The 22,374-nt window shown below is 27.2% G+C and overlaps 1 protein-coding gene and 1 long non-coding RNA gene across 10 annotated transcripts; one reads left to right on the top strand and one right to left on the bottom strand.

Moving 5' to 3' along the window:
* Positions 1 to 188: 188 nt before the first annotated feature.
* Positions 189 to 2,099, bottom strand: LOC145963699 (uncharacterized). 2 transcript variants are annotated; one of them, XR_014436233.1, is made up of 5 exons: positions 1,810 to 2,086; positions 1,450 to 1,549; positions 1,130 to 1,341; positions 702 to 1,025; positions 189 to 573 (listed from the first exon to the last, which is right to left on the bottom strand). It is a non-coding gene; the product is annotated as an uncharacterized LOC145963699 (long non-coding RNA). The 2 variants fall into 2 exon arrangements; XR_014436232.1 differs by having other exon boundaries at positions 1,130 to 1,549; positions 1,810 to 2,099.
* Positions 1,628 to 21,820, top strand: Gfat2 (glucosamine-fructose-6-phosphate aminotransferase 2). 8 transcript variants are annotated; one of them, XM_083085831.1, is made up of 15 exons: positions 1,628 to 2,103; positions 9,270 to 9,377; positions 10,014 to 10,103; positions 10,203 to 10,346; positions 11,489 to 11,655; positions 11,807 to 11,948; positions 12,890 to 12,913; positions 15,357 to 15,443; positions 16,155 to 16,312; positions 16,391 to 16,630; positions 16,715 to 16,913; positions 17,005 to 17,249; positions 17,324 to 17,479; positions 17,556 to 17,684; positions 19,076 to 21,820. In XM_083085831.1, the coding sequence occupies exons 1-15, from the start codon at positions 2,097 to 2,099 to the stop codon at positions 19,319 to 19,321; spliced, it is 2,142 nt and encodes a 713-aa protein (XP_082941957.1). In that variant the 5' UTR covers positions 1,628 to 2,096; the 3' UTR covers positions 19,322 to 21,820. The 8 variants fall into 8 exon arrangements, with proteins under 8 accessions (XP_082941957.1, XP_082941951.1, XP_082941950.1 ...); XM_083085825.1 differs by lacking the exon at positions 15,357 to 15,443 and adding an exon at positions 14,493 to 14,510 and having other exon boundaries at positions 1,629 to 2,103; XM_083085824.1 differs by lacking the exon at positions 15,357 to 15,443 and adding an exon at positions 14,490 to 14,510 and having other exon boundaries at positions 1,629 to 2,103.
* The last annotated feature ends 554 nt before the right edge of the window (positions 21,821 to 22,374 follow it).

Here is a 22,374-nt window from a genome sequence, read left to right as displayed (position 1 = left end):
ATTTTTGTACCAAATTATATGAAGCGGGTGCAAAAATCTTATTTTGTCCAATTCCTTCATTTATGAACCTTAGGCCTTAAGCCGTATTAGCAGTTTCTATAAAATATAGAAGTCTGTGCTTCTGCCTCTATCTTGTCCAGTCACACGTATTGACATTTGTGAAAGGTCGATACCATAGACATTGTATATCCCACTAAGCAGAAATTTATTTCTATGACATAATATACATAATAATAATACTCATTTAATACATAATAATAAAAATATTTAGTAAAATAATTAGTAAAAAATTAATAAGTAAAATATTAGTAAAATATATTTAGTAAAAATAATAAAAATAAATATAAGTAAACATAATATCTATATGTATACAGAGGTAATAAAATAATATGTATAAAGAGATAAAGAGATAATATGTACAAAGAATATTAAGAGTATTAATAGTGCAGATATACATTCATACTCTTGCACTTTTAATTTAAGGTTTTTTTTCTCATACTCGAGAAGGTAAGGTATAAAACAAGTGTCTAAATATTTCAAATGATCAAAGTACCAGAGATTCGGTTCGTACACCTGTAAAAATTTTAAAAGAAAATTTTGTGAAAATGAAAATATAATGATGATACATATTTATATAAAATTATTATAGAAAACATTATACAAAATATTAGAGTTAAAAGAGATTAGATTTTCATACTTACATCGTCAGTACTAGTTTCAGATTTTTTAATCGACGCTTTCATTTTAGCATTTTCATTAAATTGGTAAAATTGGTTTCGTAAATTTTGAAACTTTGCGGCACACATGCTTTCTGTAATTCCAGGCTTAAAAACTGAGACAGCGGCACACACCTTTTTTAATGCTTTATTTCGAAGATATTTATTATAATAATGAGCCGCATTCACCGCATATAAACATGGTTCTTCTTTATAAGCTTTTATTAAACACAAAATAGCTTCTTTAGACCAGTTTTCCTCTTCGTTTCCTTTATTTGTGATGATTATATTCTTCTCCATTTGACAACACTGAGAAAATAACACAACTTTTTTACATAACCTAATCTAAAAGCTAAAGCTGTTTGATTGGCTCTCCCAATGAGCGAACGCAGAATCATACAAGAAAATAGCACTTGTTCTATCAGAAATCCAGCAGATCAGTCAGCAACGTGACCAGCAGCACCGACGCCAGCGGAGACACGATCTCCATCAGCCTAGCAGACAGCAAAATTGCCATCACTGGCGCAAGCAATCCAGCAAATAAAATAGCAACCGTGTGTCGCTGGCTTTATACGAAAATATGTACAATACATACAAGCTCCACAGTCTAAATTCGAATATCTTTCTATATAATAAATAATTTTATTATTTAATTTTTATTTTTTACTGCTTTTAATCTCTGTATTAAAATTTTTTTATTAATTTTTCCATTATAATTATTTGTTGTAGTCACATTGAATCTAGCATTCTTGGCCATTTCTGATTGGCTATTTTGTGGACGACTTCGAATTCACAGGATACGGTATACCTTTCTATCTATGTCATGAGTACACCTAGACCAAATGTTGAGGAGTGGGGATCAAGGTGTACGTAGAAAAGGATGCCCTCTGTTTTGTGCTCCTTCTTTCTCGTTTATGCATAGCACGAGAGAAAGCGTTATGCGCACGAGCGAGAGAGAATGCGAGGAGTACGGAATAGAATAAGTCCTTTTCTACGTATACTTTTACTTCTACTTCTCAAATAAAGGCTCGATTTAGGTAATTTATGCTCGGTATTCGTCCAAAGCTGCACAAATTTCGGCTGCCATACGTACTACATTAGTGGTAGTGATGTTCTGTGTCAAATGGGCGGTGGGGGTTCCACGTCCCATGTTCTACGAACTGACAGTACTGCTGCTCACACGTCATAAGAGTCGCAAACACGCTGCCGCACAGTTCAGATTGTCTTTCGGAGCAGCACGCGCCAGATGTTAAACGAGTGACATTTCTCTACGAGTGACGGGCCTCTTACTTCTGTTAATTTTTCACTGCTGTTCGTCTTTTTATTCATTAGATTCTTGTATTTTCTTGTGTTCGTGGCAGATAAAACAATCTTGATAACATGTGTGGTAAGTATTGAATTTTTTGCACATATCATGCGTAAACACCGCCGTGACTTTCACCACCGGCTTGACATCGCAGTTAATAAATGGCGAATTCAATTCGTTATATAGACATTACTTACTCATAGATTCTATCTGGCCACTCGAAAATTATCACATTGTATTTAATCATGTTTGGAAACCTATAGTGTGTATATTTGCGATGAATTTTTTAGTGATGACACTAGTGTAAAATGCATTGTTATTTGAATGCATATATGTCGATATATAATTATTATATTATCAATTGGCATAATAAGCAGAAAAATAGAAATGAACAAAATTATATAAAATAAAAATCTTAAAAAATTTCCTTAAGCATAATACTTCTTGTATTATAAAGAATAAATTTAAAAATTCCAAACTTAATTTTAGAAGAGGATTAAATATCATTATGTTACAATATGTTATTATATTTTCTATTATACTTTCATATGAAATATATATATATTTGTAATCGTGAAATATATGTCCATTTAATCTAAATTAAAATAATTATTGCTCTGTAAACTTTTGTTTAATCTAAGATATCTTCTAATATATTTCCTCCATAAATATTTAAATTCTATTATCTATAACAAAAAAATAATTTTGATATAAAGAGAAAATCACACATTAGAAATTGCCATTTTTATTTAAATTCTAAGAAATTTGTTTAACAAAAAAATTTTTCAATTAAAAGTTGCTGGATTTCCAAGAGAATACTTTCATGCACTTTCAACTACAACTACCGGTTCTATCTATTATTTTATATGCATAAATCGGATAAATGATTATTCTCTTTTGAAAGGACAGAGTAGAAAGGATAAAACGTAGGAAAGATATATAGTGATAACATTTAATATATCAAGGGCATGATATGAACGGGAATAGCACATATCGAGTGACCATTTATCATAAAGCACATAACGATACGTTTTAATTTTAGACTCATTGACAAATACTGTTAATAAATTAATGAAAAATTATTAATATTTGGAACATAGAATTATACATTTTAGAAAGCTTATATTAAATTTTCTATAATGTTTTGTAATTCATTATAAAGATCAATGAAGAAAGAAAAATGTTTCTTAATACAATTTCTTTTTTTTCCTTTTCTGAAATTCTTCCTTCTCTAAATTTCTTTTAAGATTTTGGATTTTTTATTGAATTCATATTGATGGAAATAATATTAGAAGCGAGAAATCATATGAGTTTCTTGCGAAATACATTGCAACAATAAGTTTTTTTGAATGTTACATTCATATTCGATAATATAGATTAATAAAATACACCAAACATTTACTTTTTTATTATACTATATTAATAAATTCATGTATAATTCATTCGTATATTTTCAAAAGTCTTACATTTTCAAAAATAGATCTTAAAATGATTGATCAATATTTACAGCTATTTATTAATTTATAAATCAAAAAGAAAAATTACGGTTTGTTTATTAACTCATATATTAACAAACACGAATGGTCTCATTAAAAAAAACCCATTTATTTCGATGCATTTCGTAAGCAAAAAATTTATATGAATTATTTCTCTATTTTTGATCATAAGTTAACTTGATTGTAATAAACATATAGAAGTCTTAATTACTGATAATTCAAAAATAATGCAGAAAGATATTATTATTATATTAGAAAGTAAGAGAAACAAATTATTATATTATTATATTGATATTATTATATTATATTATTATATATGATTGATATTATTATATTATTGATACATATAGATTTTGTGCTGAATAATTCTATTAATAATTATATTTCGATCTTCATAACAAAATAACAAAATTTTTGTATAATATAAATATTGAATAATTTATCTTATCTCTTTTAAATTAGTTTACCATGTTAATACTCAACATGAGATGCAGTTGATAATGTCAGTGATATATTTCCCTAATTTATGACACATATATTTGCTTATGGTTAATGTAATGAGCAATATTGATTATTATTTGTCAACATTATTTCAAGGTGGATCAAAAATGAAGTAATGATAATTCCTTAATTGAATGAACATTCGAATTTATTTAAACAGAATATAAAACATATTATTGATATATTTACATACATACATACATGTATGTGTGTTTATATACATATGTACACACATTATTATTAATTTGAATATCATTAAATATATTCTGTTATTAGTTATCAGTTCTGCAAGGAATATTTAGATAAAGAAAATATTATTGTTTATATATTGTTTAAAAAAATTATATGTTTATCAGAATTATTATTAATAATTCCAGTTTCCAGAATCTCGAAATGTCTTATGTAATAACATTGCGAAATTAATTTGTTTCTCTTACTTTCTTAAGAAATATTCTTTTAATATATATAAAATATGTATAAAAGTTTATAATTGGTAATTTCTCTTTTTATCACGATAACACATATATTTATATGTTCCTATATACTTAGAATATAAAACGTTGATCTCTTATTGTATTTGTTTAAACAACTTTATCTTAAATAAATATCTGCAATATGTTTGCAGATAGTTTAGACTTAAATTTAAATTCTGTAAATCTTCGAACGAAACATCCAATTCAATTACCCATTTAATCTCTATAGAAGAGATATTAAAAAGTGGACTTGTAAGTGTGCTCTTGTATTACAACTACTTATTAGTATATTTGTTGGTGAGAAGGTTTCTGGTTTGATATAAGGAAATGTCGACGACGATCGGTTCGGTCAAGTGAAAGTCTTTTCGTGGTGGGCAAACCTGGGAGAATGCAGAAACATAAGATAGTTAGCATATGACATTTAGCAGAAATGTTCACCTTTAGACACGATTTCTTTCTTTTCGATCAATCCTATCATTTCGTTTGTCGCGCGAGATTTAACTAATTCAGATTCAAATTCAATTTTCAGATATTCGAGTTTTAAATATTTTCGAAGTATTTGAATATTCAGATCATTATTGAATGTATATCGATATTGATAACATATTATAATACATAATATTCCTTGAAAGAGAGAGATAAAGAGGAAGAGAGAGAGAGAGAGAAAAAAAGAGGCAATGTGTATGTGTGTTCAATATTTTCATGTCACAAATTTTATGTAATTTTACATTATTATATTCTCTGATACTTTATTTACTGTATTTATAAATGCAAATTTACTCATTGAATTTGTTTAAATATTTAAAGATAATTAACTCGTTTACATTCTGATTTTTATGCGATAAATTACTTTGCCTGCAGCTATGAGAATTTATAAAATTTAATATATATTTTATAGTTATTTATACAAGATAAAGCACATATAAATGGAATAACTCTTTGATAACTCTGTAATTGTGATTTTAGCAAAAAGAAAAATAAATTCAGATAATTATTCTATAATTTAAATAAAATTATACATTATATTATATATTTAAAATTTTTTATTTGTAGTTTAAAATTTAAAATTTGAATACATGTCGTTATTAAAAAATTTAAAAACCATTTCTTTGTCAATATATTGTTCCTTCTTGTATCGTACTTTGTAAATTTCTAATTAATTTACAATTTTTTTTAAATAATTTATTTCTGATTTGTATTTTAAGTTTAAAAACCCAACAATTATCAACAATTTATCTCTGATTTATTGTATTTTAAGTTTAAAAACCTAACAGTTATCAACAACTTTTATTAAATTTTATATTTAAATAATGGGACTTATGAATCATGCAGATATTTTTTTTGTTATTGAGTTTTATAGAAAATGTTCTTTTAAAGTGTTATTCTTCAACATAGATAAATATTGTGTAATGCAAATAGGATTATATTCATTATTAAAATTTTTTAAATTATTTATAATTTAATAAATTATTTATAATTTTTAAGCTTTAAACGTTAAAACGTTTTATTGTTCTTTGGAATATTACTCAAAAATAACAGTATTAATATTTACTCGCATTTTCATATTATAATTCATCAATATTTCCTTGTGTATTCGTAGTATAAGTATATACATTTCAAATAAAAAAATATTTCATGTAAGAAAATCTATATTTTCATATCTATATTTTCATTGGTATAGTTTAATTTCAATACTCCAAAGTCTCTAAATGTAATTTGAGTTGGAGAAGCTCTGCGATATTAAAACTTTATGTGCAATTTAATTTTGGAAGTTTTTTGCCAAACTCAAGTCTTAGATGCGTGCTTAATGAAGTCACTATTTTCATTGTTGATGATATAGATGTTTTATATCAAAATATTCGATAATTCTCTACTTCTGAATTAAAAACAATTTTTTAATAAATAAATACATGATAAAAAAGAAATAAGGCAATATTGTGTGTGATTGCTGTGTACCATAATTGGTAAAACTGTATTCGCTTAAGGAAAAAATAAGGAACATAAGAACAAAATAAAAAGAAAAGAAAAAGGAAAGAGAAGGAAAAAAGGAAAGAGAAAGAGAATTAAGTGGTAGACTTTCAGAGTGAAATCAACTGATTGTGAGACTAAAAGTGGGACAGTCATCTACAATGCAATGAGAATAATAGATCGTGCAAAAAATATGTTCGGATATTACACTTCATTCGCAGTTGCAAGCTAATAGTTCTGTTTATAATGTCAAAAATAGAAGAAGTTTTACAATATAATTGTGTTAATTTTTATTACAAAATTTTTATTGAAATTTAATATAAGGGAAGTTTCGATTAAGCATTTAAAAAAATTTTTTTAACTATAGTGTACTTGTATTACATATGTAAAAAATCTGAGCTTATTTATTAAAAATCATCGTAAAATCAATATAATATAATATTTATTAAAAATCAATATTATATTATAATATAATTTAGTTATTTAAATCTATATATATGTGTTGTGTATATGTATCTGCGCGGAAAATTTATTTAAATTTTATGGAATAGATTGTTGTTTCTCAGAAACAACAAAAATTTATACATTATTCTAAAATAATTATATTATGCAACTGTAGAGAGAGAAAATATAAATTTAAATTAATCAAATCTTATAAATAGAATCTACTCTTAAATGCAAGATAACTCTTGACAATAGAAATCCACTTATTTTCTAGAAACATTTTTATTGATCTGCCCAGAATTTGTTTGTAAACTAAATTACTTCTTTAATATTCGTTTATAAGTAAAAATAAACTTGGCAATAGAAATCCATTTATTTTCTAGAAGCATTTTTATTGATCTGCCCAGAATTTGTTTGTAACTAAATTACTTCTTTAATATTCGTTTATAAGTAAAAATAAACTTGTAAATTAACTTGTAGAATAAATCCTGGACATAATCCTATATATATTGTGACATCCATAAAAAAATAAATATAAATTAATCGAATAATTATATTTTTCATATAGATAAGCTATAGGTAACCTAATCTAAATGCTGCAGGGAACTTTCTCATTTCTACACGTATCGATTGCTAATAGAAACACAAATTGCTTGTTGGAATCGCCATTCCATTTGATTCTATTTTGAATTGTATTATTGTGATTATCAAAAATCTAGTTCATTTTGTGATCAGATTATATCCACTACATTACATTCATCATCATCGCCACATACCTAATCGTCCTAGCTATTTTTTTTTGCAAGAAGAGAGAAAATTCATTATGCACTCCCGGTCCGGTGGGGAATGTGGGACTTCCCAGCGATGGATGCAATGCCGAGTATACCCACTAAAAATCCCTCTTTTGCAGTTTGTTTTCGGCCACTTTATTTGGATCCTGGACACCGTTTGCACATATTATCAAGCCCCGAATCGGTTGAGCATTACTGCCCATTCCGATGTACTCGATTCCTTCCTTTTACCACAAAAGAAGGAGAGGCTCAGCAGGAATCTAGAAAGCTTTAAACGACCTTCTTGCGAGTGACACTCGTTTGACCACGTTATAATATTGATCACGGTCCCAATTAACCACGTTGATATTGATATTAATTACATTAATATCGATCACGTGTGCCTTTCATGTTGCACCAAAATTGGTTTTCTCTCAAGGTTTTCCTTCCTTTAAAGCGTAGTTCTTTAGACCCTCCAGAAGCTCACGGGCTGCCCAGCCCGGATTATTTATCAAAGTTTTCCTTCCTCTAAGTGCGCTCTTAGCGACTGCTTGAAGGCTATTATGACAAGATGGTGCACTATCGGGGAGGGGTAATCTTCCTAATCTAACTTAATATAATTTAATTCTCATTGACAATCATTTTTCCCCACCAACATCATCACTGCTATCATAATCGATCATATCAACAATCAATATATATAATTCAAATAACACAAAGTAGCACATATATACAGAAAATGGTTTTAGATTAATCAATAACTGTGAAGCTTTATCATGATTAAATAGTTTACAACTAATTTTGATAGGTTGCCATCTATCGATGGTGAGCTTTTTGGAAATTCTCTGGAACAGTACAAAAGTTGCATTTATAACTTGCGCAGGTTAATATGCTTTCAAACTTTCACGATACCTCGCTTGCCTCGAAATTCGAGAGCGAAAATTTAGGCTAAAGTGGACGTCATTCTTTAAATTAATCGAATGATGTTATATATTTTATATGAATATATAATTTATTTTTAAATATAAAATTGTAACTTTTTGCATCTTGCGTATTCTTGATATATAATTTATACTTTTACGTCTACGTATCTTATTTGATAAATTAGCATGTTGATGAAAATAAAATAAAAAATTTTGTTATGATTTCTCTTTTTTGAGCCTCTAAATAAATCGAATTTCGTATTTTTTTGTGTTCCATCACGAATGCAATCTTCAAAAACGAATATAAAGTTCAGTAAAATTAACAGATGATCTGTTTTCATTTAATGGCGTGAATGTTTTAGTATGTTTTTCTGAATGATTTGCATGTAAAGCAGTAAAAGTACACAAGTATAAGTTTAATGTACTTTATAATATATTATATTAATATCACTGCCAAGATTTTGTTTGCATCATGCGCATTCAATAATATGAAATTTTATACACATACATACGTACATACATACTGTTATTTAAATGATTTATAGCGTTATTAGGAAAAGGATTGTAATATCTTTCACTATCAATGATATCTCAACGATAATTGAAATGTATTTTTATTATATATATCGACAATTCGAGTAATAATTAAATTATATACCTTTGAATCTTCAGGGATTTTTGCTTATTTGAATTATTTGACGCCAAAGAGCAGGAAGGAAATCTTGGAGTTGCTGGTTGTTGGCTTGAAAAGATTAGAATATCGCGGATATGACTCTGCAGGTAAGATGACATCTTAGTTGCAAAAATTTTTTCCTGCATAAAATTACATACGCATATTTGTAGAAAAGAACGAAGGAAAATATAAAACGTTTCGAAGTAGGAAAAGTATTTTGATACAATTTATCTTATTTATACTAGAGGATAAATATTGATATAAATTATAAAGTTTAAAAAATATTTAAAGGTAATCATATTTGAAAAATAATATTGTTTATGATCTTTTTTTTACTTTAAATTTTATGAAAAGAGTATAATGCTCTTGCTATGTTTCATTCTCAGAAATATACATAAGAAAGTACTTCGAGTACGAAAAGCAATTTTAAATGACGTATAAGTCATTTAAAATGAAATTGTTCTGAATAATTCTACTACTATCTAAATGACTTATATGTCGTTTAAAATTGCTTTGAATATATCTACTGCATTTTGAATATATCTACTGTAAAATAAAGAAGTAGTATTAGACTATATTCGATTCGAGTATATATTGTTTTTTTCCAAACCTCGTTCTGATTAGCAAACTTGTTTCTGAAAGAAAAAGGAAAAGCTATTTCGTGTTCTCGCACAAATAAATAAATAAAGTTACGATATATTGGTCGTAAAAATATTTTTCACGAAGTGTTCTTTCGTTTTCAGGCGTCGCTGTCGATAGTGCGGATGGTAAGGACATGTCGATTATCAAGAAACAAGGAAAAGTTAAGGCTCTCGAGGAAGAGATATTTTGCCGTAAGTGTTGGCTGTAAACTGTGAAATTATTCGTTTTTGCTATCGTCATTGAAAAAAATACATATCCAATATAAAATCTTTTATTATGTTTCTTCGCAGGTACCAATCTTGATTTCGAATCCCAAATTCAGTGTCACGTTGGTATCGCTCACACTCGATGGGCGACTCATGGTGTGCCATCGGAGGTGAATGCTCATCCTCAACGCTCCGATAATGAACATACTTTTGTCGTTGTTCATAATGGTAATTTCTACAATATAAAATTTTTTTTCTAAATGAAATATTGCAACAAATAAAAGAATCTTATGGAGCAAAATTGCAAAATAGAACAGAATATTTTATTTAAAATTATGCAATCTATGATAAAAATTCTCAAAGATATAAATCTACATTTTCTTAAAATTATATCTTTATTGGAAAGAGCTAAAAATGTTTCTTAAAATTAAGAGTTGATTATGATTTTTGTTTCATCTAAATAAATCGAAATTTACTTATAAATCTTAGAGAAAATATCTATAAACTACAAATATTATTTATTTTGACTGACAATTTCATGTGTTACATTTAGACCAGGCGAAGGATAAGGGATGTTGTAACAACTATAATTTCAAAGTCGATTTTGTTGTGTATAATTCGAATTATATCCCTTTTCGAGGATGTATTTTAAAATTTTAGAGATGCGAATGTTTTAAAATTTTAGAATTAGATTTGTAAGAATCTTACATTAGAATTCAAGTGTGTTTATTTATTGGGATGTTCCTTCCATTTTTTGTAGTTCTAATGATCGTTGATTAGTAGTCGTTGATAGTAAGTCTGATATCAGCTGAAAATCCTCTGAATTGTGATTACGCAGTAAGTTATTTTTTCCAACGAAACGTTTTTTGAACGTGATTCTAGTTAATTTACGACTCAGTTAATCTCCTGAAAAATGTCAATTTCTATTTTCCTTGATTTCTTTTACTTAATATTGCTACAATTAAATGCTGTAATTGTTTACTGTTTCATTAATTAGTTTTGTCATCGATATTTTCTTATTCTTCTGCCGAAAGATATAACTGTAGGAGATATCTGCTATGATATTATTTCTTCATATTATTGCTTTTATTTACTTGGAGGATGTGATTGTAAACAAGTAATAAAATATTAAGGAAATTATATGTATCGTAGGCTCTATTTATCGAATGATTTTTCTTTATCACCAATCGAATAATTGTTGCCGCAACTTTAAAAGGAAGGAATCGTGAAGTCAACAGGATGTAACACATAAAAAGAACAAGTTTCAATTTAAAAAATCAAGTCTTTAATGTGATTTAAAAACCGTAGATAAGATTAAATCGATGTTACTCGATTTCTTTTTATAATATATAATTATTTTGTGAATACAGGTATTGTGACAAATTATAAGGAAGTCAAAACTCTGCTACAACAGAGAGGATACGTGTTTGAAAGTGATACTGATACTGAGGTTATTGCCAAATTGATCCATCATCTCTGGGTACAGCATCCCACGTACTCATTTCGTGAACTCGTTGAGCAAGTTGTCCAACAATTGGTAAGAATTATAAAGAAGAGATAAAAAAGAAAAATTTCTTTTATAAAAAGATAAAGTAAATTAAATTAAAATAAAAAAAAAACGTTCTATTATTTTTTCATAAATTTATGAAAGATAAGAAAGAGAGATAATAATTGAAAAAATATTTTAGGAAGGAGCTTTTGCTCTTTGCTTCAAGAGCAAATATTTTCCGGATGAATGCGTAGCTACGAGACGAGGATCACCGCTTCTTGTTGGTATCAAAACGAAAACGAGATTGGCTACAGATCATGTGCCTATTCTTTATGGGAAAGGTAAGTTTAAAACATCACGAATCCAATTTTGATTTATACTATAGTATGGTGGGCATCATGAAGAGATCAAAAAATAATCCTTGGTCGATGCTAAACGTCAAGTATCTAATTTAGTCTGTCGATGCTTCAACATCGGCCATATCAGTATAAAAAGGTCAAGCATCTTTAGAAATGAGGAACATTAAGTATACATCTTGTGTAATAATTAATTGTGCGGAAGTGGTAATGCCTTAAGATTTCCCTTATCTAATCAATTTAACTTTAATATCGATCCCATGTCTCACGCGATTATACATTCGAGATAAAGGCGGCTGATACGACTAACTAAGCATGTGCTTTTCCTATTAATCCCGAACTGTTAATTATTCGATATGGAAAGAAATTAGTGCTCATGTAATTAAATAATATTCTGCTTTATTATTTATATTGTTATGTCATCTAGCATTTTAATCATGTATACTGAAATAGATTATAAGTATTATATTGGATGCGATCATTGAAATTCTTAAAATATTATCTGATATTTTTATCAGAAAGGTATCTGCTGATATTCGTATTGAAATTTTGCGAATCATGTGTTTATTCAAGTAAAAATATTTTACGAAACTAAAAAAATAGTTCTCTCTCTCTCTTATCGAATTGTATTTTATATTATTAAATAGTGCTAAATATAATAATAGATATAAATCTAAAATTCTGTTTATAATTAATATTTTTTGCTTGCAATTTTGTTCCATACTTTTATTTTTTTGTATCTTAATTGCTAGAAAGTTTGAATAGAGTTGCATGATTATTAATTTATACTCTTATTGCCTCTTTTTTTAGAATGTGATAACTCTAGTGCTACATTCTTTCCGTGCGAATTTAATGTGGATAACTATATAAGTATTTCTTTTGCATGAACACCTTGCGGTTATGTTCTACTACTTTTACGCCATCAGATGATCTTCACTGCACAAACAAAGGTACATACACTACTATATGAATTTATCTTGATTATTATCTTCGCCACTGGATCTCTCACTATAATGAGAGCATGAAAAAAAGAGTACGGTATCTCTATGTGGTATGTAAATCGAAATGCTACTCGTTGATGTGGTTATTGCTTAATACGTGTGCATATGTGTGTGCAAATATGCTATATATATGCTATACTTTTTATTTTCTTTTTTGATCACTTTACGTTATAATTTTATACTTTTCGTTCAGTTTTTTTTGCGTGGAAGATAGTTTAAAAATAAGATGAAACATACGCTTTATGTTAACTATTGATTTGGTATTATACAATTTTAATATAAATTATAAACACTTAAATATGCGCTTAATTTTTTGTGTTGGCTCTTACTTGCTGCTCTTATCATTTTTGCGGTTTTTTTCACATAAAAAAAACGCGTGGAATGGATAATCCGTAATTCGAGGGACGGGTGTAAACAAATCTCATATACGTACAATGTTTTTAATATTAGTTATGTAATGCCTAAGAAAAGAATTATTTGTCAAAGTTTAACTTGTTATATCTTCTAAATCAATGGCATCCCCCACTTATTTTTGCGGCAAATTGCTCAAGATTTTAGGGAATTACTCAATTTCTTCTATAACATATTCAAGCGACAATAAAATCGGTGATGTGTAACCTTTTATTTAACCCTGCATTTTTATCATCATTAATTTTCAAAAAAATATTTACTCCCTTTAATTTTCTTTAAAATTCATAGTATTTAATTATATTCTAATGTGAAAATTCTGATTCATATTGAAATAGATTCAATAAATATTCAGTAATTTTCATTTACAATAATTCTAATTTCAACATAATATTTCCATCAGGGAAGGTGTCTCTTTTTATGAATATTTATCAAACAATTTTTTTAAAACATAAATAAAAATATTAATAGACAGATATAATGAATAAATATATGCAGATATAATAAATAAATTTTAATAATTATGATAAAGTATGTTAAAAAATACAGGACTCTTACAACAGAGATAAATACTACTTAATCGTTATAGTAAAAGTTCGAAATATTATTAAGTACTAGTGCAAAAGTATTAGCTTTTGTAAAACAATAAAAACAAGAAAATGATATATGTATTGTTTTTTTGTATTTACTTGGCTTTATGTATTTGCAGCTTTTACATGACATAGTATATGTGTTTTTGTGATGATATTTGAATTTTGAAGTTTGTAAAAAGATATGCTTAAAAAGTTGATAAATTAAGTGGTTATTAATTGGTAATTTAATGGTTATTAATTGGTAATTTAATGGTTATTAATTGGTAAATATTTTGGAAAATAAAAAAAATATTTAAAAAATTAAGAGGCTTTAAGAAGAAAATAATATCTTTTTTCAAACTTTTATTATATCGTTTTAATACTCATCGTGTGCTTAATGCTCGTTCTTTATGCCATACAATATTTACTTATTATATTGAATTTATATTGATTTTGTTACGCTGTTAGTATTGCGGCATTATTTGTGCGCTAATTGTTTTTGTTTTCTTTCTCGTTTTTCTCCTCCCGCGTCCCATTCTGTGCAGAAGGTGAAGCACCGTCTAAAGGTAATATTTCATGTTAAGTTTAAGCTTCCTTGCTTGTGTTATATTATGAATGAATTATGATTTACTTATGAGAAATAATAATCATTCATTTCTAACTTGGATAAGCGCCTGGATGTCTTGCCGACCTTTATACGATTTATAAAGCTAAGAATGGATTATGGGCAATCATATCATGCTTCAAATATGTGCATCATAATCGTCTTTTTACATGTATAATCATATATATTCTCTGTCACATATAATTTAATAACATAAATTATTCCTTTACACACACTTTTCACCTATCCATATTGAAAATATCATCCGTGTAAGAAATCATGTAATATCTATTAAAATTTATTTATAAAAATATATATTCTATTAATAGTCTTATTGATTGTGCATCTTGATCATTGGTATTACATTATGGTATTATTTATATTAATTTTCTTATTACGGTGATATTATTTTACAGCGAGCTGGACATTAACATTTGGGTATCGTTATTTCTAGGTATTATAAGATATAAAAATCTGAATTTTTTTAATAATAATCGCTATTATCTCTTTCTAATGATATTATTACATTAGACGATATTATATTTAAGCCAATTTGGTGTGGGATTTAGAAGAAAATAGGAAAAAACATAGCAATTTAATTTTATTTAACTTGTCTATGTAATAAAGAATAATCAGAAAAAAATTTTAATTATATTAAAATCTCTCAAAAAATAGAACGGAGCTCTGGTATACTATAACAAGGCTACCTTCACTTCTGTTATATGTATATCCAGAGTCATAAAATTTATCATTTTACACGACAATTACTCACAAGACTTGCATGAACATGAACTTTTTATGTCGCCAGGAGAGAGTATTGCGCCCACAGCTGTGCATTGTTGCGCAGTTAGACCGTTATCCCTCATATTAGCCGGGAGTGGCTTAATACATGGAAGTAGCTTAATGCATGAAAGGGATGTAATGTATCTTTTCGCGGTTTACTCTTGAGAGGTTCAATATAATAATTAATTATTTTATTAATTATCTTAAATATTTTAGCTAATTTTTTGTTATCACTAACATAGTGTAAAAATGAAAGAGTATCCTACTACAATGCTATAGTAATGTGAATTTTGTAATGTTCTAAAAGTAGGTAATAAATTGTAAGAACATATATAAACAAAAAAGATTTATAACTTAAAAAATCAAATTAATATATATATATATATTTTTTTGTTTACTTCGAGCTCTTTTGACAGATGTAATGTTGTCAAAGTCTGTCGTTCATAAAACATGTTTGTAAATTGAAAAAGAAACATTTTTACAATTATATGGATCTTTTTCATCATCACAGTAAAGATAGTATGTTTCTAAAACTTGACTATTTATTCCTAAGACATTTTTTTCTATATATATATAAATATTATATTTTTATAATATTGTATTACAAGCAATTCTTATTAATATAATGTATTTGTCATACACTCTTATTACTTTAAGAAATGTATGGAATAAAATAAAAACTTTGTACTAGAATATACAATATTTTATTCTGTTTTACAATTTTGCTTAAAATTGTAATTAAAAGGATATTTTTTTAAAAAACAAGACTTTTATATATTTCCGCAAAACAGAATACATTGCTAAAATTTTCACTTTTGTGCAGATCACCGTCCACATGGCAGAAACCCAGAACTTCCGATCATACCACGTAGCGAGAGCACGTCCGAATTTCAACCTCTTGAGGACAAGGAAGTTGAATATTTTTTCGCTTCTGATGCGAGTGCTATAATCGAGCACACAAATCGTGTGATATTCTTGGAAGTGCGAGAATTAATGTTTAATTATATATTATCCCAGTTTTACCCAATATCAGGTTCTGATATACTTTTTATCAATCAGGACGATGATGTAGCGGCTGTTAGAGAAGGCGCATTGAGCATTCATCGTCTTCGTCGTTGCATGGACGATCCACATGCTCGTGAAATAACGACATTAAAGATGGAGATTCAGCAGATCATGAAGGGCAATTATGATTACTTCATGCAAAAAGAAATCTTCGAGCAATCGGAGTCAGTTGTGAATACCATGAGAGGACGTTTGAATTTTCAAGATAATTCTGTCACTTTGGGTGGAATTAAAGTAATTTTTGCGAGAAAAAATATTTTTATACATTTAGTTTTATTCTTATTAAGAAAAGAATAGTAATACTTTTAATCTTTTTAGGATTATATCCCCGAGATTAAAAGATGCAGACGTCTTATGTTGATTGGCTGTGGTACAAGCTACCATTCTGCTATAGCTACGCGACAGCTTCTCGAAGAATTGACAGAATTGCCGGTGATGGTCGAACTTGCGTCCGATTTTTTGGATCGTAATACTCCAGTTTTTAGAGACGACGTTTGTTTTTTTATTTCTCAATCGGGTAAGATAATAATAAATCAACGATAATAAGTAGATAAAATTAGAAATTATAATTAATAATAAGTTATTTTATTTCTTTTTATGAATGATAGGGGAGACAGCTGACACATTAATGGCATTGCGTTATTGTAAAAGTCGCGGGGCTCTTATTGTGGGTATTACTAATACGGTCGGTAGTAGCATTTGTCGTGAGTCCCATTGTGGCGTGCATATAAACGCCGGTCCCGAGATTGGTGTGGCAAGTACTAAGGCTTATACTTCACAATTTATTTCTCTCGTGATGTTTGCACTAGTGATGAGTGAAGACAGAATCTCTCTTCGTGCAAGACGCCTACAGGTACGTTCATTTGTGTTTAATATTTATCTTTGCTAAATTAGAATCTGATTTAATCATACACATATTTTTTTCAGATTATTGAAGGCTTAAAAAATCTCGATAACCTCATTCGTGAAGTATTAAAGCTTGACGATAAAGTAAAAGAACTGGCGAAGTCCTTGTTCCAACATAAATCTCTACTGATTATGGGTCGTGGATATAATTTTGCTACATGTATGGAGGGCGCACTTGTAAGTTCACAATAAGAAGCAAAAATATGTTTCCTTGCAATTGATGTTACTACGAATAATACTTTTATACTTGCAGAAAGTGAAGGAATTGACATATATGCACAGCGAAGGAATTATGGCTGGTGAATTAAAACATGGTCCATTAGCTCTTGTTGATGATTCCATGCCGGTAATTATGATCGTGATGAGAGACCCGGTATACATGGTAAGTCTATTAAATAATTATGTTTAATAATCAATCATGTTATAAAAATATATTTATCAGACTTTTTCTTAGACGTTTTAGCTTTCTTAGTTCTTTCATGATACATTATTTTAGAAAAAACATTCACAAAGCTAGACGACTTATCACTTAAAGTATGAATTGAGCGAGAATTACACCATGCAAAAAAATTTTCGTATACTTTTTTTATTTCTTTATCTTTATCATTAAAATATTCATTTATATTCACTACAAATATTATTAGTTTCAATAATTATAATTTCGTTCGTTAATATTTCTTCGTTTTGTTTTTATTTGCAATATACAGAGAATTTTTATTATATATATTTTTTTAAATTTGTATATAAAATATATAATTTGAAGATAGATAGATTATATTTTTTAGAAAATTTATAGGAAATAAAAACATGCATATATATTAATCGAAAATCATTTCAATGTCTATTGAAATTGCATTCTGACATGATTATTTATTATTATTTATAATTATTTATATCTAACATAAACTTTGTATCACGGTGAAAAGAATATAACACAGAGAATTGAGTTTAATAATTATGTAGGAAAAAATAAATATAGAAATAGACATATAAACAGTAAAAATTTATATTTTAAAAAATTAGTTATTGTTACTTATTTCTATCTTATTTAAAATACTTTTTGGCAACTTATATGCACACATATTTATGTAAAATATATTCAAGCTCTATTTATACATGTCTATTTCCAGTAACATGAATAATAAATTTTCTATTCAAAATTTTTACGTTAAACATTTTTCCAGATATTTTATTGTAGAAATGTTTTTACTTTTTTATATAAACACTCTCTTTTTCTCTTTCTTCCGTTCATAATCTTTCGTACAAACGAGACTAAGTAATCTAAAAAAAGAGTTCTATATATAGAACTCTTTCAAGCTATCTATTTTGATTAAAATTGTCCCAACTCTTTCTTATTTCTAAGAGATCGATGAATGAATTTAAAACTTTTTAATAAATATGCTTAATTGAATTTCTTGAGATTTAGAGTATTTAATAGAATCAGTTTAATAATATTATATAAAAAACGTAAGATTTACGAATACTCTTTAATTACTCTTAACTTTCTCTTTTTTTATATTATAAAAATTTTTAGAAATGTAGAATATCGGTCATACAAAGAGTTTTATTTAATTTATAAAGTTCTTGATTGAATTTATATAAAAATTTCGATTCTTTAAATTTCAAGTAATTTTAAAAATTAAAATATTAATCTATCTAAAACATCTGTTAATTTAATTTTGGATTATTACATGCAAGATGAATTTCAAAGAGATATAAATATATTCATGTCATTTTTTATTATCGTCTGATTAATATGGATTTATTTTACAGAAATGCATGAACGCACTGCAACAAGTTACCGCGCGAGATGGCAAACCGATCGTTATTTGCGAGGAAGGAGATGAGGAAACGAAAGCTTTTGCCGATAGGGCTCTCGAGATACCCAAAACAGTCGATTGTTTGCAAGGAATTCTCACTGTTATTCCCATGCAATTATTGTCATTCCATATTGCGGTTTTGCGTGGTTGTAACGTCGACTGTCCAAGAAACTTGGCGAAATCAGTCACGGTCGAATAAAGATCAAATGGATCCATGAATTCTCTTGAAATATGAATTTACTACGGCTTTATATTGCCATGAAATTTTTTAAGCTATATGAAGATGAGAAAATTATAACAAAAATAAGAAGATAAAGATAAGAAGAAACATTATTATCCATGCAGCATAGAAAATTGCAGCAATATTGCAATATTAATAATATTGCTGCAATATTTTGTGCTGTATGGGTATCGGGAGTAAATATTAGTACATATTTACCTTGTGTGTCCTCCGCCAATTATCTTAACTTCGATATATATATTATCAATTGTTAATATGCTAGCAAATTCCTAACAAATTCATTCAGAAGTTGCTAGCAAATTGATCTAAAGTTAGGCTTGTGATCTGTCGACAAAACTTACTCACAGAATTTGACAGTAGATTAACGATAAAAACTAAGTAAGATCTACTAACGCAACTTAATGTCAGATTGGCGATAGAAATTGATTAAGATCTGCAATTCCTAGCCGTTTAAATACAATAGAATAATAACATATAAATTGATATCTAATTTAATATTCAAAGACATTAAATTCATTTAAATGTTAATATATTTTACTGCAAAATAGTTGCACCAATCAGAAATTCAACATTCCGTTTCCAAACTCTACCTTGAGTCTTCAGCTTAATTTAATAATTAAATAAATAATAAAATAAATTACAAAAATAATTTAATTTATAAGACATGAAATATAATTAGGTAGCATATGTTGGTTGCATAAACGTACCTAATATTATAAACGTTAAACACCAATAAGAAACATCTCAACAAAAACCATACCTTGCTTGAAAGCATAATTTAAGAAACATTTTTATATTTTTATGATTAAAAAAATTATTTTTAATTTAAAATTAATGATAAAAAATGGTCTATATACAATAGTTATATATAAATTTATATATGTATGTGGACAATTTTTTTTTTATTTTTGCAAATTTTATTTTTCTTAGAAAAAGATATTTCTTAAATTAAAATTTTAAAACATTTCTAAATCAAATATGTGCTATCTGTATATAAATATATGGAATGTATCTGTATTATATATCTGTGTATAAATATAAGTGCTATCTGTGTATTATATGAAAATTAAACTTCTACTTTATGTTTTAAAAATAGGCAGCAAATGAATAATTTCAGTAACCCGTTCATCCTGTCGACTTCAATTAGTTTAATGTTCTAATACCTGTTTCTACTAACGTCGTTTAACTTTAATCTTAGCTTAACTCGCTTTTCGTCTCCTTCTGATTGTTTCTTTAGAAAAAGACAAAGAATGTTAGAGTTAAGCTAAGATTAAAGTTAAGCGACATTAGTAGAAACGGCCATAAATTGTTTGAAATTAAACTAATTAAATTGTCAAAAATTAAACTGATAGAAACAATTATACTATATTTTCGATTTTATATTACTAACTACGCTTTATAGACTTTATATCCATTCTAACAGAAATTTTTAAATGCGAAAAGGTATATAATAAGCATATCAATATGCAATGAAACTATTCAACCAAATATTAAAAGTTTTTAAATGCAAGAATCTATTTCATTCAAATAATTGAGAAATGCAGATCTTTCTCGATTTCTACTGCTAATGGTAATAAAGCCTATTGTGAGTTTTTGTCGTCCACTTGCCGACTTAATCCAGAATGACAACTCCTGTATTAAAATTGTAATTTTTTTGACAATAATTTGTGACATGTACCATATGTTATTTTTATATAATTTTTATATAATTACACTGTTTAATACCATTTTCATAATACATTATGAATAGTTATTTTTGATATATTTTTGCTTGCTGAACACAAATCTGTTGTCTAAATTTGTTATTATATTATAATCATAATTTGTCAAAAATGTTAGAGGCCAAAAAACAGGCCAAAAATGAAAATTTTGATTTCATGACATTGTAGCATTCTACTACAAGACAGCCCATTGTTACAAGGTTACTAAAGTACACGATGAAGTCGTTGTTGAGAGGAGCTTAACAAGTAATAACTACATACGAGTTGTGCGTGGGTCCTCGCATCTTAGCAACTACGTGACAGTAAGCTGTCTTTTTTAGCCATATGTTAATATTCGCACTAATGGATCGATCATGTTTAATTAATTTCTTATTAATTATTACGAAAATCGCAACATGGTAGGACTTTTCTATTCAGTTTAATCCGCTTTACTTACATTGATGATACGAACATCCATATGCAGGTGTATATATACACTTTTTAATAATATTTTTAATAACTTTTAAATAATAAGCAATAGCTAAATTTTTAATAATAATAATAATAATAATAATAAAGCAATAGCTAAAACTCGTTACTCACAATCCGAGTTATGACTTTAGTAATCTCAACGTTAGAATCATTAGTGAAAGACACACTAATGTAAGTAGTTACTTAAATATCATATTAATATAATATTCTTTTTTTTACACGATATTATATGAAAGAATTTCTAAATATATACGATTTTATTGCATTTAATATTGTATTTTAACTCCTAACATATGTTAGTGTAATAAATGTTTAATTTTTTAATATGACTCTTTTAATATAAACATAGTTATATCAATAAATTAATCTTTTGATAAATTTAATAAAATATAACATGGAAAATATTCCGAAAAAATAATCCATATATAATCAAATATAAATATAAATAAATAAATATATATAATTAGATATAAAATATGTGTGTGTCAATATATCTCTTTTCCTTATAAAATATCTGTCCATGTGTAAGTATTTTACAAGGAAAAGATAAAAATACACACACACATACACACATGTACTGGGTGTCTGATAATAATTATATCTCCTCTCGTGTGTAGGTAAAGCGGATTAAACTGAGTAGAAAAGTTTAGCTGAATAAGAAATATATTAGCATGCAGCATAATTAGACGCGTGGCGAAACATTTAGAGAAGCGCCCTACAAATAATGACAATTACATATAAATTGTGCATAACGTTGGATAACGTGTCTTAGCAACTGCAAAATAGCGGGCTGTGTCTTTTCACTAATATTCGCGCGAG

The sequence above is a fragment of the Camponotus vicinus genome, unplaced genomic scaffold, assembly GCF_025532165.1.
Source record: "Camponotus vicinus isolate PSW18456_S1 unplaced genomic scaffold, iyCamVici1.0 SCAF_13, whole genome shotgun sequence".
In the NCBI taxonomy this organism is placed as follows: Eukaryota; Metazoa; Arthropoda; class Insecta; order Hymenoptera; family Formicidae; genus Camponotus; species Camponotus vicinus.
The sequence above is the reverse complement of the archived record's forward strand: the minus strand, read 5'-3'. Positions and strand labels throughout refer to the sequence as shown.

What these genes read in the sequence shown, in the direction of transcription:
- Gfat2 (XM_083085831.1), top strand. An exon ending in TCTTCACTGCACAAACAAAG is followed by an intron (nt 12,914 to 15,356) that starts GTACATACACTA and finishes TTATGTCGCCAG; the next exon opens with GAGAGAGTATTGCGCCCACA. An exon ending in TTTTTTTATTTCTCAATCGG is followed by an intron (nt 16,914 to 17,004) that starts GTAAGATAATAA and finishes TATGAATGATAG; the next exon opens with GGGAGACAGCTGACACATTA.